Source organism: Melitaea cinxia, chromosome 15 (genome assembly GCF_905220565.1).
Source record: "Melitaea cinxia chromosome 15, ilMelCinx1.1, whole genome shotgun sequence".
NCBI lineage: Eukaryota > Metazoa > Arthropoda > Insecta > Lepidoptera > Nymphalidae > Melitaea > Melitaea cinxia.
In genome coordinates, this window is record NC_059408.1 from 2,639,634 (window position 1) to 2,665,400 (window position 25,767).

The following is a 25,767-nucleotide window of genomic DNA, read 5'->3' on the forward strand; positions in this document are numbered from 1 at the left end:
AATGGTACACTTATCTTGGTTTTTAATGGTTGATTAAATAAGTAATTATGCATCTGTTAATTCTTTATTTACTTAGTTGATAAATCATAATATGTTCTGCTGTAGACAGCCAATATTAATAACATTTACTATAGTGATGACTGTTGATAAAAATCTATAGTTATACATATATTATTGAGTCAAATTTGTATTATGACGAATCGATGTTAAGGTTAAATAAATGTATATCTCGCTCGTTGTAGTGAGAGCAGCATGTTCGTGTCCCGTCGCCGTTGGATCCTCAAAACGTGCGGCAAGACGACGCCGCTGTGCTGTCTGCGGGCCGTTCTTCAGCTAGCGCAGGACACGGCGGGACACTCCCGCGTTGAAAATGTGTTCTACTCGCGTAGGGAGTTCGCTCGTCCCGCAGCGCAGCTGAAGCCCCATGATAACTTTGACTCAGAGGTATGTTGATGCTATTTAATTAAAATTGTGACAAAATCGCTTTGGAATTGTTGAATAGTTTTAACAATGGAAGTCGGCTTACTATTAGAATTATAAACTTTTATTTTAGCAGAAATAAAATTACAACATATCACTCGTAGTGTCACAGAGAGAAGAGAGAAGGGCATAGATAAAACAAAGTATAGAGTAATCAAAGACAGACTAATAAACTAAGAAATTACACAAGAAGGCGCACAATTTAAATTAATATTTCAACAGGAATAATTCCATTTTGTGCTAGAAATATTTTTTTTTTCTTTTATATATATATATATAACTAGGTCAGCTAACATGCGTACGGTTCATCTGATGTAAGCGATTACCGAAGCTTATAGTAATTGTTGAGTTTTCTGTCATTTCTTCTCAGCGTAATCTAAATTTCGAATTTGCTATTAGTTATACATTGACTATACTTTTATAAGCAGTTTAGTTTTGATGACCGAATGAAGTGAATTTTTTGTTGATGAAAACTGTAAAAGATATTAAATTATTCAAAATAAAAGTTACAAACGTTTAACGATTCGCGTGAAATCGTGACCATTGGGAAAAAATTTGGTACATGATGGATTTCAAGAATATACGGAAGCAAAAGGACATTAAAAGCTCTAGTGGCTCTTAACCCGTGCTTACAAATTAGTGTTTATTAAACCGTTTCGTGACTAGTTTTATAACTTGAAAAATAGTTAAAATAGTCCTCAATCGGCCTTGACGTGTGGCGTGACGTTAGAGCATAGGTTTCGTTAATCAGGTGACACAAATAAGCTCCTCGTTTTTATACTTATATACATAATATAACAGTAATATAAGTTCTACAAATCGATATACATATGTTACAAACAATATTATAGCGCTGAAGCGTTTTTTTAACCGTCTTCCAAAAAAGGAGGAGGTTCTCAATTCGACTGTACTTTTTTTTTTTAATGTATGTTACATCAGAAATTTTGACCGGGTGGACCGATTTCGACAAATTTTTTTTAATCGAAAGGTGGTGTGTGTCAATTGGTCCCATTTAAATTTATTTGAGATCTAACAACTACTTTTCGAGTTATATCTAATAATGCGTTTTTACTTGACGCTTTTTTCGTCGACCTACGTTGTATTATACCACATAACTTTCTACTGGATGTACCGATTTTGATAATTCTTTTTTTGATGGAAAGGAGATATCCCTAGTTTGGTACCATAATAAGGAAATCAGGATCTGATGATAGGATCCCACAGAAATCGAGGGAAATTCTCGAAAATCCTGATGTAACATACATTTAAAAAAATACAGTCGAATTGAGAACCGCCTCCTTTTTTGGAAGTTGGTTAAAAATAAACACCGATTACTCACTTTTTTTTTACAAATTAACGCGGGTGAAACCTCGCGGCACAGCTATATATACGAATAAATCTACAGCGTTATTTGGTAATGTACATTTACTAGTGAATGAAGCTTTATCATTTGATGTGCGTTATGTTAGTTTTATTTCGTTATTTTTGTTCTATGAATTGTAATTGTATGTACTAGAATTAGGATTATAACCTACTAGCCGACCCGTGCTCACTTCGTTGGGCGTTAATTATTATTGTATTAACCAAATAACATACTTTAAAGAACAAATTTTATAGCACTTAAATAAATAATATGTTCCTTCCGTGTATTTATTATTTTAAATTACAAAACTAAATAACATACTTTAAAGCACAAATTTTATAGCACTTAAATAAATAATATGTTGCTCCAACGCCATCTATCAAAAATCGAGAAAACGTCGTCGATAGACTAAAATAAGACTAAATTAATAGCGTCGAAAGACTAATATGTTTTCTAATAGCGATAGATGGCGCTAGTTTATTTACCATTTTGATATTATATTTTAATCTTTTTCTTATTTACTGAATTTTTTGTTCAGTTACAATAAAATATAGCCTATGTCACTCCTGAATAGTGTAGCTTTCTGTTAGTGAAAGAATTTTCATGATCGGATCAGTATTTGCGAAGATTACCCCCCTACATACAAACAAAGTTATAAACTTTACCTGTTTATAATATTAGTATAGATTTAGTACTATAATAAAATAGTATACAATTTAAAATTGGAATAAATCGTTTTTTTTTTCATAAATAATATCTTTTTAAATAATATAAAAATAAACTTGAGTTTTTAGTGTTAATGATAGATAAAAACAAAACGACTTGACTGGTTTTAAAAAAATTCTCTTATAAAAAATCTTTAAAATTCTTTCATCAGAAAAATGTTACGTTATCAATAAGCGACACAGTCTTTGATTACCGCACTTTCAGAAAGGAGAAGGTACTCAATTCGATTGTTTATTTTTTTATGTGTGCTACCTCAGAAATTTACTGGGTGGACCGATTTCTATGTTTCTTTTTTTAATCGAAAATTGATCTTTATCGTGTATTCCCATTTGAATTTGATCGAGATATGACAATTACTTTTCGAGTTATGACTAATAATGCGTATTTACTTTACTATTTTTTCGTCTACCTAAGTTGCATTACTTACTGGTCCGCGTAAAAGTCGGTTTTTTTTTTTCGTTTGCAAGCAACCTATATTTTGATGGAACAAAATGGATCCTGTACATTTTTGTTATTCGTGCGGGCAAAACTGCGAGCGGAAGGCTAGTCTATTTGTTGTAATCGTTCTTTTACGACATTTTGTTATTAATATATGTTTTAGGTACCTAAATCTAATATCAAAAGTTATTTTTTTAATGAGATTGATAAAACATAAAGATTAGTTTATTATTAAATTTAACGATATTCGATAAGTGGAACTATATCAAAATAAATATAATAACTTCAAAAATGAATAAATTTTAATATAACTTCAAAAATATTATACATCAAGTCATCAATCAACCATCGTACTGATGTAAGAATATTAATGAAATAAAAATTAAAGAGACAATATGAGAAAAAAAAAGACTTCGATAATTATAATGAGGAACGTCCCTTATCAGCCGTGATGCAGTCAAAGGGCATCTTGACAAAGTTGAAAATTCTTAGAATTGATAACGTGAAAATTACAATATATTTATATGTAATGCGTCTATGAGTTTATCTCGTATGTTTTATCTTTCAATTTCTTTACCCGTGATTCTGTTTGCGGATTATTCCATCGTTAGCATTTGACTGCAATCGGTTATAGAGTAATGACTTGGATATAACAGAAAACTTTGAACCGGTAGCTATATTCTTTGCTGCCGTAACCACACAACCCCTCTCTTCCCGTGGGTGTCGTAAGAGGCGCCGAAGAGATAACATAGTTCCACTACCACCTTGAAACTTAAAAAGCCGATCGATGGCGGGATAACCATCCAACTGCTGCCTTTGAAATACACAGGCCGAAGACGGGCAGCAGCGTCGTCGGTGCGACAAAGCCAGCCCTGCGGTCACTAACTCGCCTGCCCAGCGTGGTGACTATGAGTAATACACATGAGTTCATGCCATTTTTGCCGCGAACTTGTGGAGGCTTATATCCAGCAGTGGATTGCGATAGGCTGATGTGTGTATGAACCGGTACTAAATTACTAAACGTAATTACTAACTACTTAAACCCGTATATTACAGGTTCATTTCAAATTGTATTATATACATATCTCTAATTCAATATAACTGTGTTTTATATAACCCATTAGTGCTTGTACGCACACATATATATGACACACTTGCACACGCGATACAATGTGTGCAATTTATCCGATTGTTACCCAATATTCACATTTTCTTCATAATGTTATAGGTAATATTGAAATTTTAAATAATTGTATTCTTTCAAAGAAATGAATCATTAATAAACAATGATGATTTACTATAGAATCGAAATATAAAATCACGTCGTCATTGTTTTGGACAATTAATTGTTAAAATTTAAATTTCATTAGCCTCATTAGTTAGCGGTGCCGGATACACTCAAATATGCATGTCTAAACCTAAGAGCCTAAACATGCAAATCACAAATATGCATTGGCGCTGTGGTCACTGCACTGGCTGTTGCACTAGTGGTCGCGGGTTCGATCCCCACCCATGAAAAACATTTGTATTGACCATACAGATGTTTGCCGTGGTCTGAGTGTTTCTGCAGTCTTTATGGGTATATCCGCCGTGCCTCGGAGAGCACGTTAACATGTCGGTCCTGGTTGTTACCATGTACACCTGATAGCGATCGCTACTTATAGTAGGGAATATATCCGCCAACCCGCATTGGAGCAGCGTGGTAGATTAAGTTCTGATCCTTCTCCTACATGGGTAAAGCAGCAGTGGGATATTACAAACTGAAGCGTTTTAGTCCGTCTTTGAAGAGTAAATTTAATTGTTTATTGTTATACATATTTTAATATCATACGCAGCCCTTAGTTAAGTTGGCTAACAAAAAAATTTAGATACCTTTATACTTTAATTAGTATATCAAATTGATTTCAAATTCAAGTTTATTTTCATGTTGATAACAAAAGCGTGTCCTCCTCACCAGGTAGAACTACTGGACTCGTTCTTCGGTGACGGTCGCGCGTACATCATGGGCCCGGAGAAAGACTGCTGGTACCTCTACACGCTTCTGCCACTTGAAGGTAATATATACTGTTAAACTACTCTCAAACTTTTAATTCTACGGAACTTACTCCGATTGTTATTTTGAAACGACGATATTTCGTCGCCATTGTAGGCGTCATGGTCGCAGGTGACTATATGGTATATACTGTGTGGTGTAAATAACAATCACTTGAATCAAAAGTGCCAATAGTGACCATAAAAGCTTATAATCTTACTACTGAAACTATTTTAACATGACATATGACGTCATTTGATACATTTTACTTCAATTAAATAATGAACCTGAAATAAGGATATATTTTATGTTGATAGTATCGATTTCTGCTATGAAATATTTATTTCGATTCAAAAACATTAATACAATTTTTTTATAATTATATGAAGTTCACTGAATGCGTTATTTTGTAATCACAAAATATTTTTATTTACTTGGTACACTACTAATTAACTGTTAAGTTGACATTATTACAGGGACTGTAGACGCCCTGGAGAAGGAGCAACAGGACGTGAGCGGCGAGATCCTGGAGCCGGATCAGACTATCGAGATCCTCATGTCGGACTTGGACCCAGCCGTCATGAACATATTCACCAGGGCCAACTCTAAAACAGCTGCTGACGCTACCAGAGTGAGTTGTTTTTTTGTTATACAACTAGGTCCACAAACAAATGTATAGCCCACTTGATGGTAAGCAATTACCGTAGCTTATAGACGTTTGCAACATTAGAAGCATCGCAAGTGCATCGCTGACTACCCTTACTCACTGCAGAAACACACTACTTGAAAGCAGTATTATTTAGCTGTGATCCTCTCTAGTTGGGCTGCTCCAGATTTCAGCAGGATATTTCCTACTATGCACCACTGCAATGAAATATGCGTGTCTAGTGTCACTATGCTAATTCTTTACCTTTAGCTATAGTTGTGTTGGAAAACAAGTCAATTACTAATACAATAACATTTCATGTTGTAATTCGTTGTTTCATAACAGTTTTTCTATTCCTTTGATCAAAGTAACTTCAATAATTTTATAATAGTTACTAGCTGACCCCGCAAACGTTGTTTTGCCATATATTTTATTAACCTTCTTAATCCCCCCCCCCTATAACTTAGGGGTATGAAAAATAGATGTTGTTCGATTCTCAGACCTATCCGATAGGCACACAAAGTTTCATGAGAATCGGTCAAGCCGTTTCGGAGGAGTTTAACTACAAACACCGCGACACGAGAATTTTATATATTAGATTTAAAAAAATAACGAAAATATTTTAATTATTTCAGGCATCTGGAATCGATAAACTGATACCTGGAATGGTGATCGACGATTACCTGTTCGATCCATGTGGCTATTCCATGAATGGGGTAGCTAAAGACGTAAGTATTCATTCTTATTAATTATTCTTAAATATGTGATTTATCTCACATTTTTAAAACTACCATTTTAAAGTAATCTAACAACAAATATTTATTAAAAAACGCGGGTAGTTTAAAAACTTTAAGTGGTACTTTTGAAGCGTTAGTACTTACGATGTGTTACTATTTGTGACTCAGCTTACTATTTGAAAAAAAAAAAAACACTTACCAAATCTTGTATGGATTAGTTTCAGAAGTAAAGGATTTAAGGTACTTAAAAAAACTTCATAATTAAATTAGTTATAAGTATTTTTATGTGTCTTCAAGCACATACAATTACAATTTATGGTAATAAACCGTAAATTGTAATACAACTCTTACTACCATGGGTTGGCTAGTCTTACAAACTTCCCATATATGACTATCGTAAAATTATTCACTGTAAAGTAAAGTAAAGAATAAATGAATATTGTTCTTGAATTATTAGAATTTAAGAACAATATTTTACATGATGAAAAAGCGTTTAAAGCGCTTTGTTTTCATTATATTTTATATTTATCAAGTGTTTGTTGTTATGATATAAAATATCATTAATAAGATTATTTTTCATTGTTTTTGCTTACGAAGAAAAATCTGGAAGTACCATCTGTAAGTTGGTGTTTAAACCTCTTTGGGATAAACTCATAACTCTTGGTAACAGAAACTCAATAAAATAATGCAAAAATTAATTTTTACATTGCTTACCCAGTAAATGCAACACTGTGTAAATAATTTAATAACTAAAAAGACTGCAATATTTTATTGCTTATGACAATTTTTGATTTGTTATAAATTAAAAAGAATAATCATATATTGTACTATCTTTGCCCTGCTGTTTCAAATGTGTTAATTTGAAGAACAAAAAATGTACTACAATATTATTAAGCCTTTGTTGTATATGGACTATTCAATTTCAATTTAATAATCTATATATATATATATATATATATATATATATATATATATATAAAACACATGTCACAATGTTTGTTCGGATTAATCTCAGAAACTAATAGATCGGTTATAAGAACATTTTGTATAAATATGTTACTTTGTTCAACCTAAAATATAGGCTATTATATTGGTTAATGATCGCGATATTTTTGGTGACAAATTAAAAAAGAAATATGAAGGAAAGTTTCCGAGGTGAGCTAGTATTATTATACGCGACGTGTGTCCGGCAGGGCTGCTACATGACGATCCACATCACGCCGGAGCCGCAGTGCTCGTACGTGTCGTTCGAGTCCAACGTGTCGGCGGCGCGCTACGACGAGCTGCTGGCGCGCGTGCTGGCCGCCTTCCGGCCCAGCAAGTTCATCGTCACGGTGTTCGCCACGCCCGTGAGTGTCCCGCCGCTGGTCGGCATCTTCTTCTATATACTAGTACCGGCTTTTGTTTTTAATTAAAATGGTATCTGCCATAGTGTAGCTCGTAGCTGTAGTACGCTGGGCTAGCACGGGTGATGTTGGCGTTAGTTTGTTTTAACAACAATAATAACACGTGTGCACGGCGCAGGGCTCCCGCGGCGCGGGCGCCGGGCGGCTGAAGGCGCTGGACGGCTTCTCGCGCGCCGACGCGCAGAGCTGCCGCTTCTCCGGCTACGAGCTGCACTACGCGCTGTACTGCAAGTTCCCGAGCTGAGCCGGCCGCGCGCGCCCGCCCCGCCGCCCGCCCGCGAGCCGCCCGCCCGCCCGCGAGCTGGCGCGCGTGCTGGCGCCGCCCGCCCCGCCGCGCGGTCTGCTGCGGGCGCTCGCCCGCGCGCTGCTGGCGTGCCGCTGCCGGGCCGGCTGAGGGCGGGCGGGGCGCGCGTCTCGAGCGCGATCGCGACTTTGAAGCGTCCTCTCGACTTCGGGGGCGGGCGGCGCCGCGGCGTCCTCTCGAGTTCCGAGCGTTCGGTGACGCGCGAGTCTCCTTGTGTATACTTTGACTGTGAGAATTTTCGATGTACAAATAGTTGACCGTGTCGACCTCTGCGGCGGTTCCCGCCCGGCGCGACGGCTCTAGCGATATTGTGTGGCGCGGGGGCGGCGGCGATTTCTAGTCGCCCAAGGGGTGCGGTCGTGATTTTAACAGAGATTTTAAATCGAATAAAAGATTTCTTCTCATTTTATATGCCTTTTATTTATAATATCATATCCATTCTTATTACACCGTATTTATTATTACGATAAAATTATTACACCATCACCATCAATAGAGTTCATATACAAAAAACATTTCAAATCTTACAATAATATTGGATATCAATACAGTCTTTCATTTCATTATATTTAACAAATCATGATATACTCAACATAGATTATAAATCTAAAATTTAAATCAAAACCCACAACATTTGTAAATTTTATCTATAACAAAATGGAGATCACACACAAATAACAATTCATAAACGTGTATTACTTATTCACATTTAAAATAACCTTCACTCTAGCTTTGATTGAAACCGTAACACAAAAATAATAATTTTGTTTTATGACTTTGTTGTATAAATTTTATATTTTCATTATTAGAGTTGTTTTATCACATTCGACAGTTCATAAGATATTTAAACAATGGTAAAGCTTTCAATCCTTTTGCGGTACTTTACAAGGCGGTACAAAGCCCCCAAATTCCTTTTCTAGGTACTTAGCGACGGCGAGACAGAGCGCTTCTTGTTTCGGAGCGGCCACTACCTGGATACCTAGAGGCAGGCCTTCGGAGTTCAGACCGAGGGGGACCTAGACAACATTATTAGACAATTAGCAATTATACCTAAAACATAAGATAAACACTTCTATGTATTTGACGTTAGCCACAGAACAAATTTTACAAAAGGGCAAAGACATCAAAAAGTTTTTATATGAAAATAAAAACTCGTTAAGTAAAATAATTCTTATAATATTGTGTTTGCTCGCAAACAAAAAAAAGACCGACTTCAATTACATTGACATGTAAATACAACGTACGACAGACGAAAAAATAGTCAAGTAAATACGCATTATCAGAGTCCACATAAAGTTCTTGTCAGATCTCGCTCAAATACAATTGCTCAAATATAAAAAAAGAAACGTCAAATACACCCAATAAGAAGTTTTGACACATAACAAAATATATATATATATAATTTAGTAGAATTGAGAACCTGCTAACCTTGAAATCTGTTAAGAATCATATTGTGCTCTAAGAGTAAAGAAAACTAGTAAAATTATAAGATTATAGAGGCACAGAATTCTTAAACGATTTATTTGATAGCTTGTAGCATATTTATATAAAAAACACATGGAAGTATTTATTGTATATAAAAAAAAAAAAAAACTTTCAATGCTGTATTTGCTTGCAATCAGTACTGTCATTTCTTTGTTTAATTTGAAAACTAATATTGGACATTAAAATACTTATTTATCAAAAAAAATTGGAGGCTCTTAAAAAAAAACAGTCGCACTCTCAGGTAAAACTGCAAAGCACAACTTGTATAATATAGTTACCTGCACGGCGGGGAACTTCAAAACGTTGAAAACGCCCCATATCGCAAAGTTATAGGGCCTCAGGTACAGGGCGACGTGTGGGGGCGCCACTGTCGCTGAAGAGGGCGCCAGTAGCACTGCATTCGTGCCCAGTGTGCTCTGTGTAATAAATAAATTATAAATATAAAAAACAATCCCTATTTCTCTTGGTCACGTTACAACTCTAGAACGAATATACAAGCACTTGAACCTCCGTTCAATTCTCTATTCTTTAATTACTGTTATTAGTTAAGTTATAAAAAGCAGTCAAAAATATGCTATATCAGTTGGATGTTAAACATAGGCATTAAGTTGCCTTAAGAACAGACGACCCAGTGTGTATGTTAAAGATCTTTATTTATCATTATTAAAATAGAATGTCTTACGAGTAAGTCCTCTCGTAGATCGTCAGTGACACGCTCGGCCCAGTCTTTTGGCACAGCGGGAGATAGATCCATTAGCAACTTTAGTATCGCTGCTAAAGTGTACTGCGACTGACCTATTAGCTGGAACACAGATATATAATCTTCATTACACTTAAAAACACTTCAACATATATTATTCAGGTAGGACAGAGGAGAGTCTACGGTAACCGCTTATGCTTACTTCAGGTGGCTTGTACGCTTCAACGCTTGTTTGCCAAAGTAGTTGTATAGAAAAGACATCTGAAGGGCTCGATTCAATTTGTCAATTTGAATACGGCGGTCTAATTACTGCGAGTTAATTGGCCAAGGGGTATCGCTCTCACTTATCAAAATAAGTGAGAGCGATAAGTTACTATTTTCTGAACGTAAATAGACTAATAATATTACACTGATCTTAACTATTATTTTAAGCATTTATTTTCCTTGAAGGTTACCCTTAATTGTAATAACTCTCGAAGTCTACTTCAAAGGTCTGTAATCTGGCGAATATTTGTAAACAACAATGAACTTAACACTACAAATGTCTTACCTTCTTTCCCAACTCGACAAAACCATTCGCTTTTCCATTATTATTCGTGAGCATTTCAGCAAATTTCTCAGTTTCCTTAGTCATAGCATGTCGCCATAAATTGAAGCAGTAGTTGAAACCTTCATGATAGTACTTTTTGGGAACATTCTCTGTAGTCTTCGCTCGCTGAGTCAGCTTTGTCAACACTCTGGTAACATATAATTATAAATAATATATTAGCTGTGACCCCCGATTTTTCTATTATAGCAAGACATCACGTACAGCACATACACTCAGCGGCACGGAATCTTGGCCAAACTCATAACATGCGATAACAAATTTTTAAGTGTGTCTAACTTTTTTCTTATTGTATAAGTGGGTAGAAATAATGTTTACGTTATTTCTAATAGGATATTTAACTGAGTTGACGGGCATATTGGTTTGGATTCTGAAGTTTAGTTGAATCGTGTCATTTATCCGACGAACTCTACGTTTTGAATTGTGTTGTGGAATTTGCGAGTGTTAAGTTGTCGAAGTTCTTTGGTTTTATTGTGATAAATAAACATCTAAAGGCGCCTAAAAATCCATAAAAATGCCTTTGTCACCAAGTCAGATTGCACAAGCAGTGGCATTTCTCGAACAAGGTATAACCCATCGTGAAGTGGCTACTACCCTTAATGTACCGCGTTCATTGATCCAATATGCACTAAAACGGTAGCAAGAGACTAGCCTCTGCACACGCAGACTAGGTAGTGGTGGTTTACGTTGGACGTCAACTCATGACGACTGCTTTATTGTGTTAGAGATTTTAAGAAATCGCTTCCTTACTGCTGTCGAGATCCAGCAGCGGTTTCAAATCTCCAGGAACGTAAATGTTAGTGAGCGTACGGTGAGAAGACGTGTAGAGGAAGTTAATTTAAGGGCAAGAAGACTAGCCCGTGGCCCACAGCTTCTCCCACAGCATAGAGCACCTCGACTTTAATTTGCCCGCGAACATGCTAACGGTCTCATGAACAAAGGGCAAGGGTTTTGTTAACGGATGAGTGCAGAATCGCTTTAAATGCACCTGATGGTAGACAACGTGTGTGGAGAAGGAAAGGTGAACGATATCTGGCGATTAGTAGCACTCCAACAGTGAGTTTTAGTAGAGGCTCTATAATGGTATGGGGTGGCGTTAGTTCTGATGCATGTACAGAATTGGTCATCGTCAATAACGCTCTAACTGCAACACGATACATCAAGGATATCCTTCAAGAACATGTTTTACCCTTTGGAGGGTTTATTGGATATGACCAATTCATTTTAATGCATGATAATGCACATCCTCACGTCGCTCAAATCGTAAATGAGTACCTTCAAGAGGTTGGTATTCAAAAATTGCAGTGGCCAGCTCGCAGCCCCGACTTAAATCCAATAGAGTATATTTGGGATAAGCTAAAAAAGACAATTAAAACAGCATCGAACACACAACAAACTCTTAACCAGCTTCAAGATGCTGCATTGATTGCCTGGCGCGACTTGTCGCAAGTGGACATCAAAAATGGCATCCAAAGCATGCCAGATCGAATGCAGGCGGTCTTAAGGGCTAGAGAAGGAAACACGCGATATTAAAAAGCTCACCAAAGATCAAACAGTTAAAACAGTTTTTATTACTAGTGCTCAAAACTGCAGTGTTTAATTTTGTGTAAATGTGATTTTGCGCTTAAACTTCATTATAAACTAAAAAAACATTATTTATGTTTAATTACGTATTAAAGACGTTAATTGGAAGAACAACGATCAAAATTGGCTTAAATTTGCAGTGTAAACTGAAAAAAATTAAAGTTATCACAAATTTTATACTTGGCCAAGTTTCCGTGCCGGTGAGTGTAGTAATGATAGTTTGAAAATTATTTATAAATAGTTTTAATTACCCACAACCTTTCTTAAACTGAAACCTAAGAACTAAATTTTAAAACTTATTTTATTTTATTATAAGCTTTTATTTAACTTGCAATGTATGTAAATTCGGGTGAAATCTTGCAACCAATTGAGCTGAAATTTTGTATACTAGTTCAAATGACAATGCATGATTAACTTTGTGACGTCATTTTAAATCCAACATGGCGGCTTATCTAAGATGGTGGACTAGTTATTTTTAATGAACTTCTATAATATGGGTATCAAATGAAAGGGCTTTATTTAACTTGTAATGTATGTATTTGTGTATGTATGTATGTTTGTTCGGGTGAAATATAGCAACTCAATTTTGAAGCAGATATCTTCCACCAATTGAGCTTCAATTTTGTATTCAAGTTTAATTTGGATGACAATACATGGTTAACTTTGTCGTCATTCTAAATCCAACATGGCAGCTTATCTAAGATGGCGGACTACTTATTTTTAATGCAGTTCTACAATATGGGTATCAAACGAAAGGGCATGCTAAGAATAATTCGAATAAAGTGACGTCAGTGTAAATCTGATATGGCGGACTAACTATTTTATAGCTATAATAACAGTTTTTGTTTAAATAATAGACTGAGAAACTTCCAGCGATAGCTAAGAAGTCAAAAATAAATTAAAAGTCAAAAACCTTTTTAAAAAACAAGCACTTATTTGAATGCGCTAAAACGAAAAATATAAAGTTTTGCTTTAAAACTTTAACTATCTACTTATAAAGTCATTCATCATCATTTCAGCCTATCACAGTCCAATGCTGGACATAGGCCGCCTATGCCATATGTACATGTAATACAATTTGAAATGAACCTGTAATATACGGGTTTAAGTAGTTAGTAATTACGTTCAGTAATTTTGTACCGGTTCAAACACACATTAGCCTATTGCAATCCACTGCTGGACATAGGCCTCTACAAGTTTGCGCCAAAAATGGCGTGAACTCATGTGTATTGCCCATAGTCACCACGCTGGGCAGGCGGGTTGGTGACCGCAGGGCTGGCTTTGTCGCACCGAAGACGCTGCTGCCCGTCTTCGGCCTGTGTATTTCAAAGCCAGCACTTGGATGGTTATCCGCCATCGGTCGGCTTTTTAAGTTCCAAGGTGGTAGTGGAACTGGGTTATCCATTAGTCGCCTCTTAGGACACCCACGGGAAGAGATGGGGTGGTTATATTCTTTACTGCCGTAGCCACACAACAGTTCATATTAATATCACATAGTCAAATATCATATAAAGTCATTACATAATTTATATGATATAAAAGCTTGTCGCGAGATTTACTTGTCCTGATAAACAAGTAAATTAAATAACTTGGTGTGATAATTTTCAAACTAAGGAAATACGAGTTCTCAAAATTCGCGACAAGCTTTTCTTCATATAAGTTATGTTATGAATTTTTAAGTGAAAATTTTAAAGCAAAAATTAATTATTTTCGTTTTAGCGCATCCAAATATAAGCTTGTTTTTTAAAAAGGTTTTTTACTTTTAATTTATTGTTGTACCAAATTCATCCCAATTTGAATGCATATAAGCCAAATATATTAAAAATGATCTTTTGTAATTGATATCTTGTTATAGAAACAAAAAAATCCATAGAAACTAACAATAATTTTATATAGAATGCAATTTTTTAAATCTGTTTGACTATAGACAACCATAGAGATACATATAGAGCAATGTTCGGTTTAAAAGTGATACTAACTTTTTCATAGTTTCCCTCAGATCCGTGCGAATGGGACTCACGCGAATATCTCTAACTGTCTCCATATAATAGAACTTTATATCGTCAATGCTGACTTCCCTGTCCAGCTGCAGTAGTGGGGCGGAGTCGCCAGCCACTACCTTTGTAAGGGGCGCCAGATCTGAGCAATGTCTGCTGACGAAGCCTATGGACGCCATCGAGGGGTCCAGGCCTGACCGCAGGGCCGACCCTGAAATAAATCCGGGGGGTATTTATGAACTGTTTGTGTGAGAGTTTCAAGAACATACATTGAGCTACGGCACAGCAAGATTTTTCTCCTTCAAAATCTGGAGCAGCCCGACTGGAGAAGTATTGTACCTCAACCTTACAAGATTACAGCTAAATAACACTGCTTTCAAGCAATATTGTGTTCCTGTCGTGAGTAAGGCGAAAAGCTCTTTTTTTATATGAGGAAAATCCATCATGGATACCCTAAAGCTCCTGGGACAGATTAAGGGTAGGATAACACTGAACCGAGGTAGGGCACAGCAGAAATATCCTGTTGAAAATCTGGAGCAACTCGACTGGGAAAGTACCTCAACCGTACAGAAGATCACAGCTAAATAATAATGCTTTCAAGCATTGTTGTGTTCCTGTGGTACGGTGACCAGAGCTCCTGGGAGTGCAAGCGCCTATAAGCTACAATAATCACATACTGTTTGGGTAGACTGTGCGCGTGTCTGCAACCCCAGTAGTATATGTTTCTGTAAATTACCTTTCAAGCTCGTATACCCAGCAGTGGGATTGAGACCGAATAAGCCGCAGAAGAAAGCAGGCATTCGAGTCGAACCGCCGATATCAGAACCTGAAAAATAAAAACTGTTGAGCTGGCTGAAAAATTCCTAGCCGGGATTTTAAAAATTCATCAAAATGCCTTTCAAATTAGACTTTTTCGCAGACCATGCTATATCACCATATATAAATAAAATTAATAACTTAGTTATCGTAGAGTTATCATTTGAGAGACCTTAAACATAATTTTAATAAAAATCCTGACATGAATAACGATTCAAATTGTTGCACATTATCAAAATTTGTTTAAAAATCTCCCACCTCCGCACTCAATCCTAAGTATCTAAACATTATATTTTAGTCATCGCTTTTTGGTTTACAGACCAGGATAGTTTGCATATCATTGTGCAGACAATTTAAGGGATAATAATTCTGTGATCATCGAAAATTGATTTATCATGGGCACACGTTAAAATGTTTATGGTAAGAAATTGAGAACTTTTCAGCCTTTTTATTAATAAATAATAATAAAAAACTGCTTATATCGTCAAGCGGTTGTCGCTTTATTTTGCTATAGTCCGTACATCCAAAAAGTTGACGTCCGACATAATATTTATTTAATCGTTTCTTTTTACTATAATAATATTTAAAAAAAACTTCAAATGACATTTAATTGGTTTGATGAGTAGTCTGTATAAGTGTGTTCTTATATCATATTAAATGCATTGTTGATTTCTTCCTGTACTTTTTACTTTGTGAAATTATTATTATATAAGTTACTTACATAATGATATAGGGCTGGCGATGGCAGCAGCCAGAGCGGCCTCCCCTCCACTCGACCCTCCCGTGGTGCGACCCGTGTTGTAGGGGTTGTTGGTCCTCCCAAACACCATATTGTTTGATTCTTGCCTATAATGTGGACATGTATCTTTATTAACTTTAACTAAAGTTAATAGTGCACATTAATTAACTAAATGAGGTAGGGCACAGCAGGAAATTTCCTGCTCAAAATATGGAGTGGCCCGACTGGGGCAGTACCTCGACCTAACAGAAGATCACGGCTAAATAATACTGTTTTCAAGCAGTGTTGTCTTCCTGTTGGTGAGTAAGGTGACCGGAGTTCCTGAGGGGAATTGGGGATAGGGTCGGCAACGCGCTTGCGGTGCTTCTGGTGTTGCAAACGTCTATAATATACGGTAATCGCTTACCATCAGGTGAGCCGTACACTTGTTTGCCGACCGAATTGCGCACAGGGGTGGAAAATGCAACAGTTAATCAAAAAGCAAGCAATAATTTTATTATTGTATCTGGTAATCTATGGACATGTATATGTTGAAAGAAATTTTAAAATACGTATCTACATTAAAGCAATTTAAATAGTTTTGACTGTTCTGTTTTCTACCGTTAAAATATAACCTACATAATTGTGTCACTCAGTGATAACGCCACTTTCTTCTCTTGAAAGAGCTTGATAATCGGTCCAGTTGATTTTAAATTTAGCCATTATAAACACTTAAAAATACAACATTGGGGGTTGTTGCATCAAGCGAGTCCAGTTATCGATGTGAGATCCTCTGGTGAAATGTGTTTTCGTGCGAATTTTTTGCACTAGGATATAATATACAGATTGTAAGGGGTTTTTCGGGGGGGGGGGGGGGTTCTTTGCTAATCGTGACGACAAACGATAAGTGGAATATTGTTTTCTAAATCTCTTCTAAGTAAAAAAAAAATCAAATTATTAATCCGGATGCTGTTTTTCATTGTGAAAAAAATTATGATGATGATTATTTTTATCGGGTCACAGAAAATGTGACTTAGCATGACGTATTTTAAGGACGTTCCCTAAGACATTACTTTATTAAAACCTTTTGTAAAGAAGTATATCAAAATGTGAAATGCTTTAGGTAACTACCGCCTTTTAGTCAATAAATATTAATACTTTATCCGTCTGTAGGTTTCATTTCTGTTATTTATTGTATGATCTGAAATTGTGTTTTTCCGTCAATTTTCAATCAGGTCTTGTTGATTGTACTCAACAAGGCGAAATAATGAGTTTAAATTGATGAATTGTTTATTTCTGTTCTTTTGTTTCAATATCATTACAACTATATGTGAATTAACTTAACTGAAGTAGGACAAAGTGGAAATTCGCTGCTCAAAATACGGAGCAGCCCGACTGGGGAGAGTACCCCGACCTTACAGAAGATCACAGCTAAATAATACTACTATCAAGCAGTGTTATGCTCCTGTTGTTGAGTAAGGTGACTGGGCTGCGATGCTTCTGGTGTTGCAGGCGTCTTATAAGCTACGGTAATCGCTTACCATCAGGTGAGCCGTATTTTCGAACTTAGTTATATAAAAAAATACTTGTAACATTATATATTTTCCGTTTCGAACAGGTTGAACGCGCTCTTTTAACGATAAGGCTGTTGATTACATAATAATTATTTTATTTTCTATGTGTGTTGTTATCATTATTACTTTTGTATGAATGCATTTAATATCTATCCTAATATTATAAACATGTAAAATTTCTAACTTTGTTTGTTTGTAGGGGGTAATCTTTGCAAGTACTGATTCGATCATGAAAATTCTTTCACTAACAGAAAGCTACACTATAGTTATTGAACAAAAAAATTCAGTGAAAAATAATAGTATATGTAAATCAAGTCGGAGAAATGCGAGATGAAAACCTTAGATACTATATATTTACATCACAAATATATCTACTAATTAACGACCAACGAAGTGGGCACGGGTCGACTAATATTATAAAAGAGGTCTATGAGAAAAAAAGTTTGGGAACCTGTGGACTATATTATATAAATCATAGTCGTTCACGCTCATCTTTGTAGTTTTGAATACAATTAAGAACAAATATAATTTGGGATGTAAATATTACGACATGCTTCAGTAGTGTACTTTGACCAGGTCATTATGACGTTGACTGAATCATAGTCAGCGTAAGACTGGATAATCCCAAAAACTTTCATACATTTCTATAGATGTTATGGTTACCATAGGGTAAAACCATAGTTATTTAAAAAATAAAATTGTATTTGCTCGCAAACGATAAAAAAAACCCACTTCAATTACATCGACAAGTAATACAATGTAGGTAGACGAAAATATAATCAAGTAAATACGCGTTATCAATGATTACTCAAAAAGTTGTAATCAGATCTCGATGAAATTTAAATGTGACCACAAGATAATCATCAGCTTTTAGTTAAATTAAAAATCATCAAAATCGGTATACCCAATAAAAAGTTATGCGGTATAATACAACGCAGGTCGACGAAAAAATAGTCAAGTAAAAACGCATTATTAGATATAACTCGAAAAGTAGTTGTTAGATCTCAAATAAATTTAAATGGGACCAAATGACACACACCACCTTTCGATTAAAATTTTTTTTTGGCGAAATCGGTCCACCCATTCAAAAGTTCTGAAGTCACATACATAAAAAAATACAGTCGAATTGAGAACCTCCTCCTTTTTTGGAAGTCAGTTAAAACAAGCTGTACGCGGCAAAATTGAATGAGAATGATGTTTTTAAATTTTCTTTTATATAATCCTTATCCTGACATAACAAAGACAATAAAAAAAGAATTATGCATATAATTGCAGTCGTTAAAAGTCATTAATTCAGAACGAAATAAGAAGTTTGACGCTGCGTCATGAGGTTGGCAATACTATCGCGCTAAGCGGTCAAGGGGATAAGACGTCGACGCGCGAAAACCATTAAAACGAAGATATCGGCATTGACAATGTAGTTTCTTTGTTCGATTATCCCACTGTTCGCCCACGTGATGTCTTACGAAATTTAGAACTAGCTCTATCCGCGACTATGCCCGCGTGGAAATTAACAAAATAATTGTTGTTTAGTTCGCAGTTATATAAAACAAATCTAAAATAAAACTAGCCTTAGTTACCCCTTATTACATCAGCTATCTGCCAGTGAAAGTCCCGTCAAAATCGGTCTAGCCGTTTCAGAGATAAGCAGGAACAAATAGACAGACAGATAGATAAAAATTCTAAAAAATGTTATTTTGGTATACACACATGAATTTAGAAAAAAGCGGTTATTTTCATATTACAAACAGCCACTCTAATTTTATTTATTGGTATAGATGTATAGATACAGATGTATTTGACAGATATACTTGTATGTATATAAATAATAATTTATACTAGTAGTCGCCCAGTGGTCGAAATTCGACAATAATAAAAAATGTAAATTAAAAAACAAACAAAAAATAATGAAAATAAAGAACCTTTTTTTATTTTTGAATTTGACTGTTGACTATGACTTCGACAATCAACAAAAGAGTATATAATATGCGTGCGTGTGTCAAATACACGGTGTGTAATTTTTTTTTATTGTTTTATTATATTTTTAAAACACATATTACATTTTACATAATTTAAAAAAAAAATAGTATTCTGCACTCCTTCTCTATATAAACTACAAGTGTACGAAATTCCATACTCTTCCGTCCGCACAATTTTTATAAAAAGGGGTACAAAGTTTTTGGTCCACGTATTTAATATATAGACAATTTAAAAGACAAGATTATAAGTATCATAATAGCAATAGCACGACAGGATATAATTATAATCGACAAATCTTTATTTTATGTTATGTAATTTTATGCAGCAATTTTTTTATTTAATTTTTATGAATATATTTCATAATTGTTTTATTCTAAATTTGTTTTATACATTGTTTTATTCAAAATTTATTTTATATATCTTGTTATAAAGTAGATAATTGGCCAAACCGCAGTCTTTGTTTTTATATGTTTACGTAATTACGAACTCATTGTACTGCACCTTGTGCTAGTGTTAGAACTTTTGATAAAACCAGTATGGCTTTTTTTGAAGGGGAGACAACAGACAAAATTTGAATAAAGTAACGATTAACCGTTAGTAATAAATTTCATCACCCTTACACCTCAAACCAACAATCATTACATAGTATAAAACAAAGTCGCTTCCGCTGTATATATGCTTAGATCTTTAAAACTACGCAACGGATTTTGATGCGGTTTTCTTTAGTAAATAGAGTGATTCCAGGGGAAGGTTTTGTATTTATAATACATGCATAATATAGTAGAGGAACACTGATAGTTTTTGCAACCGCGCAAAGTCGGGGCGGGTCGCTAGTAATACGTTAACGATTTAAGCTTTTACTTCTAACAATTTAACACCCCCCAGTCTATGTCAGGGGTCCGGTAACAAAACTAGCACAAACGCCCAGACCACGCACAAAACATATACTTATAACCTATATGTTTGTCTTTAGCGGGAATCCAACCCGCGATCGTTAGCACTACCCTAACACAGGAAATAGACATATCTAGATAATGTGTTCATAAATATACGCACACAATTGTCAACCCCCCTCCTCCACAACCAGTACGACAGCTTTGTGTAAACGAAAATATCAGTCATTGTAGCACATTTGAATAATACGAATATTAATTTCGACCCGAGCGTCGCTAATGCAAATTACTTATCATACAATTAAACAAAATTGGAGTGTCTGTTTGTAATATTAAAATATCCGCTTTTTACTAAATACGTATGGATATATACACGGTACATAAACCAAAATAACATTTTTTTACATTTTTTGTCTGTCTGTCTGTTTGTTCCGGCTAATCTCTAAAACGGCTGGACCGATTTTGACGGGACTTTCACTTGCAGAGAGCTGATGTAGTAAGGATCGACTTAGGCTACTTTTATTTTAGAAATTTATTTATTTTATAACTCTTCAAAATGAACAATAACTTTTTTGTTAAATACCACGCGAACGAAGTTGCGGGCACAGCTAGAATATTACATAACATGGTGGTTTCACAACTATATTAGTTACGATTGCTACCAGGTGTCTGTGGTGAGACCCACAAATGCCCCGAACTAGAATCATACTCACTACCGTTAAAAAAAACTCTGGTGGCGTTAGGACGCCATACTCTTTATGGTTCCAAGGTCATTAGTGTCTCCAAATCTTTATTTTTTTTAACCGACTTCCAAAAAAGGAGGAGGTTCTCAATTCAACTTTTTTTTTTTTATGTATGTCCATATAAAAGGAGCTGCCAATCAGAATATCAGTTTCTGTAAAGTATAAGTAACCCTATAAAGATTTTTATTATAAGAAAAAAAATACTCACCACTTGTTGATCTCCGGTACGTTAGTGACAGCGACGGGTATCGCGCCAGCGTCGCGCAATAATCGCACGCACTCCGCGTCCTCGTCCGCGCGGATATCGCGACGAGCAACAATACCGAGGGTGAATAACATGCCCTTTACGCCGTGACTTTCCTTCGCGGTGAAAGGGACGCCTAAAATGAAATTTCTTATTCATGTTGCTATCTAAGACTTAGGGTATTATAATTATAGCCTATAGCCTTCCTTGGTAAATGGACAATTAAAGTTTGTAGAGGCCCTGTGTTCTGCTCCGGGGGTTGTGCGTTTATTGTTTATATTTATCTATAATTTCTATGTGTATTTATCGAAATAAGGATATGTACCTATATCACAAGCATTAAGTTGCTTACCGTAGGAACAAACGACCGTGTGTATGTGTTTCGGAAAGAGAGCTTTTAAAATTCCATGAAGTTTTAATATGACAATGTAGGTAACCAGACATGGAGAGAAATTAGTTTTAAAGTAAATGTCGACTAGAATAACGCAAAATAAAACATACCGAGAAACGGTTTCTTATTGAATTCTTCCTCGGACAGGCCGTTTTCGATCATCTTGTCGACTTCCCGAGCTTCTTTAAGGGCGTCTTCGTATCTCTCGTCGGTGACTGCATTCAGTATTGGGTTCACCTACAACATTTTACTGACTGTAATATTTTTATAATTTTCCAATCTCTATATTAATTACTAGCTTACCCCGCAAACGTTGCTTTGCCATATATGTTATTAACCCCCTTATTACCCCTCCCCCCTTCTTATAACTTAGGGGTATGAAAAATAGATGTTGGCCGATTCTCAGACCTACCCGATATGCACAATAAATTTCATAAAAATCGGTCCAGCCGTTTCAGAGGAGTATGGGAACTAACATTGTGACACGAGAATTTCATGTACAGGATTTGGGTTGTCTGAAAGAAATCTCTTATTTGTTTTATACATATTTAAGAAATTTGTGTTTTATACATAGTAAACGGTGTACAATGTAGTGTATTCTCTCTCTGTTTATGAATAGGGTAAATACAAAGAGGGGCCATTAAATTGAATCACGTCCTGTTTACTATTTCTAAGATATATACGAAAAAATCAGTCAAATAGCAACAGTAGTTTAGGTAAAAGATAGGTTTAGGTACTGAACTTAAAATATTTGGTTGATTCGTATATAGTTTATAAATTGTATGTAGTATATATAGGTTAATTTAAGTTTTGTTTATTATCTTCTTCCTTTTTTAGCCCTTTTCATTCTTTAGGGTGTAGGGCTCCTCCATATCATGGCATTAATTTTGGTCTTGTGCCATTCCCATCCATTTTACACCAGCAGCTCTTAATATTCTCACACCAAAAGTATGATCAAGAAGCATGACTGAGTTCTTACATCTTCTTGTAGCTGATCATCATCTCTGTAGCTGTTCAGGGTTTTCCGAAAATAAGACAATATTGTGTGTCTACCACATAATTTTTTTTTTATATTAAAATGTGAATGAAAAATTTAAATATTCTTATGGTCTCAAAGTTATACCAAATTAATACTTAAAAATGAGTAAAATTATGAATGTTTATGCAAAATTTTAGCATGTGCTAATTTAAATTTATATGAAGTAGCTCAAAATTTGGAACCGCCTAACTGAATGGACCTCAAGTTTACATAAATTCACAGCCTAACACAAATCATGTCGTTTCAACAAGGTGGGATTGGCAACCCCTTGTAAACTCCTGTTTTTATAAGATACGCCTTGTTTGTTCTCTAACCTTGTTTGTGTCACTTTAGGGGCTTAAAGATACTAAATATACAAAATTATTACACATATTCCAATACAAACCTGTTTAATTCTTTCAATGCAAGCTGTTACAAGATCTTCAGACTTTAATTCCCTCTTCCTAATTTTCTCCGCTAGTGTTACAGCACTCTTCATTAGTATAGCATGTTTCTTTTCTAATTCAGGAATAGCATTATTTTTCCCATCCCAATAGATATTTAAAACAAAGTCAACGAAGTAATCCATACAGAGACGGAAGAATAATAAGAATGTTTTTAATATATTTATTATTACACCTTTACATATTCTATTGGTTTTAGATTTGCGTCTCTGAAAGAAAAAAAGAATAGACATAAAAATTTACTTTGAAAAAAAAAAGTTGGTTTTTGCTTTACTTGAATAATTTCTTTAAAAACTTTTTGTAAATATGTTTCAGTACTTTTCCAAATTACATTCAAGTTTTTCTGACATAACACGTACATACGTAGTAATTTTTTTCGAAATTGGATGTTGGTATAGGAAATTATTTTTTTTGTACCCTCGTAACGTAAAGTAGCCAATGATAAATACAATTATTCCTAACAACACATCAATATAAGTAGCTCGACGCAACAAGTAAATACACTAAAAAAGTATAGTGGGCAAAAGACGCACGTCAAATAAAAAAAAAAAACTTACTTGAGCTTTATCCCTTTTACAATCAAACGATACCTTTCTGGTCACCATTATGTATATATTTTAATGTAACCAATAAAAAAAATCGGAATAATTAATCTTTAGTTTAATAAAACTTTTTTTCTTAAAAAATATGTATACGTCCGAATACTTTAATTCACTTTCCGTGACTAAAATTGACACATTTCTTTGACAACATTACGACCACAGAGAATACCTTCTGTCAATGATCAAAGATAAATAATTTGAGGTGAGCAATTTAAAAGGACAACGTAGTCGAATTGAGCTATTGAAAATGTATCGATTAGTATTTTTTTTTACAAATATCAATATTTTATTTGTTCAAACTATTTATATTTATTTAAAAATTAAGGGAAGTGGATCTGTTCCAAACTATACTTGAGCAATTATAAATGCAACTTGAGCAGTTTTTTAACACTTTGAGCAATTTAAAATATTGTATACATCGAAAGATATAGGAGTTTGAAAATATTTGATTTTTTTTTTTAAATTTTGATTTTTAATTATATAGTTTGAGGTGAGCAATTTAAAAGGACAACGTAGTTGAATTGAGCTATTCAAAATCTATCAATTAGTATTTTTTTTATTACAAATATCATTATTTTGCAGGCTGGGGTGGGGTAGGTCCCCCTACCCCAGAAAAATTGACAATTAAATCAAATAATTTGAGTTTACATTACAATATATCCTTGTGTCATGTTCATGTGTGGGATAATTATTGCTAACGAACCTATTCGATCATCGATTATTATTCTCATTGTATTCAAAATTGTAATCACTAATCGCTCGATAATACTTTTTGACAAATTGTCATAATATAACAATTCACCACTGGTGAAACAGGCCCTTAGATTTATACGAAATAATTACTTTTACGAATACCTAACTGTAAATTAATATATTTAACATCAACAAAAATATATTCATATAGTTTATTGTACAACCAAATATAGACAGAAGCACCCAAACTTTTTTGTGTCGTAGACCCCTTGCCATGTTTTTCGGTTTTAGGTAGACTCCCTAGTTACCTAATATTGATTTATAAATTTTTAACTGTAGTGAAGTTTAGTGTTCAAAACTTAATAGTGTTAAAAGCTTAAAGTAAAACACATTTTAAGTTTTGTACATTTATTAATTGAATTTAAATTAAAACTACACAAAATTGAATTTTGTATCTGTTATATAATATATACGTAACATAAAATAAACTAAACAATAAGTAGTAAATATTTTTATTTATTTTATTTATTTTTATTTATTAAGCTTTATTGCACACATAAAAAAGAAGATACATTTTAGAACGATTAGATACAAAAATTTTAGTGAGAAGGATGAAGCTGATGCTTTAATAATAAAATAATTATCAGAATTTGGCGTCAATTCCTTAAATCTTAAATCTCCTCATCTAATGATGTCCAGTCTGTTTGTCGTTTTCGTTAGGAGATTGGTAACAGCGCTGAACTCGCTTTCTACTAGGTATGACGATGAAAAAGAAAATAAAAATTTCCTCTCTATATTCTATAATACGGGATAAGTAACGGATATGTTGTTTTGCAGCCAGAATTGCTACTATCCGTTTTTAAACTGAACCTGAAGTCCTTCGTTTGTACTTAGTGCAGTCAGTTCATCTTGTATTACATTCGTTTCTTCTGTCACCATGTGGGTTAATTATACACGGTGGTATTACCATAGTCAAAGGATCGATAAAGTCGTCTTCCTGACCGTTTGTCTGTGACAAATTGTGGAACTGGGAAAGTTCGCCCCGTCCTATATTTTGCTTTATTAGTTTAAGTCTGGCAAAAAACGCTGATAAGATGGAATTTGTTTTAATCAAATTTAGTCGCTT

General features: G+C 34.7%; 2 protein-coding genes across 2 annotated transcripts; one reads left to right on the forward strand and one right to left on the reverse strand.

Moving 5' to 3' along the window:
* The first annotated feature begins 225 nt into the window (after positions 1–225).
* On the forward strand, positions 226–8,121 carry LOC123660515 (S-adenosylmethionine decarboxylase proenzyme). Its single transcript, XM_045595577.1, has 6 exons — positions 226–444; positions 4,965–5,061; positions 5,516–5,670; positions 6,321–6,413; positions 7,616–7,771; positions 7,947–8,121. The coding sequence occupies exons 1-6, from the start codon at positions 253–255 to the stop codon at positions 8,070–8,072; spliced, it is 819 nt and encodes a 272-aa protein (XP_045451533.1). The 5' UTR covers positions 226–252; the 3' UTR covers positions 8,073–8,121.
* Positions 8,122–8,530: 409 nt separating this feature from the next.
* On the reverse strand, positions 8,531–24,067 carry LOC123660129 (fatty-acid amide hydrolase 2-like). Its single transcript, XM_045595232.1, has 11 exons — positions 23,904–24,067; positions 23,289–23,555; positions 21,975–22,101; positions 21,438–21,609; positions 16,043–16,167; positions 15,242–15,331; positions 14,488–14,716; positions 10,868–11,054; positions 10,300–10,419; positions 9,896–10,033; positions 8,531–9,148 (listed from the first exon to the last, which is right to left on the reverse strand). The coding sequence occupies exons 1-11, from the start codon at positions 23,949–23,951 to the stop codon at positions 8,996–8,998; spliced, it is 1,656 nt and encodes a 551-aa protein (XP_045451188.1). The 5' UTR covers positions 23,952–24,067; the 3' UTR covers positions 8,531–8,995.
* Between the last annotated feature and the right edge of the window lie 1,700 nt (positions 24,068–25,767).

Coding starts and splice junctions, on each gene's coding strand:
- LOC123660515 (XM_045595577.1), top strand. CDS start 253: ATGTTCGTGTCCCGTCGCCGTTGGATCCTCAAAACGTGCGGCAAGACG. Junction 5,671..6,320: donor CAGCTGCTGACGCTACCAGA/GTGAGTTGTTTT, acceptor TAATTATTTCAG/GCATCTGGAATCGATAAACT. Junction 7,772..7,946: donor TCACGGTGTTCGCCACGCCC/GTGAGTGTCCCG, acceptor TGCACGGCGCAG/GGCTCCCGCGGCGCGGGCGC.
- LOC123660129 (XM_045595232.1), bottom strand. CDS start 23,951: ATGGTGACCAGAAAGGTATCGTTTGATTGTAAAAGGGATAAAGCTCAA. Junction 22,102..23,288: donor GCATTGAAAGAATTAAACAG/GTTTGTATTGGA, acceptor AAAATGTTGTAG/GTGAACCCAATACTGAATGC. Junction 15,332..16,042: donor CGCCAGCCCTATATCATTAT/GTAAGTAACTTA, acceptor TTTATTTTTCAG/GTTCTGATATCGGCGGTTCG.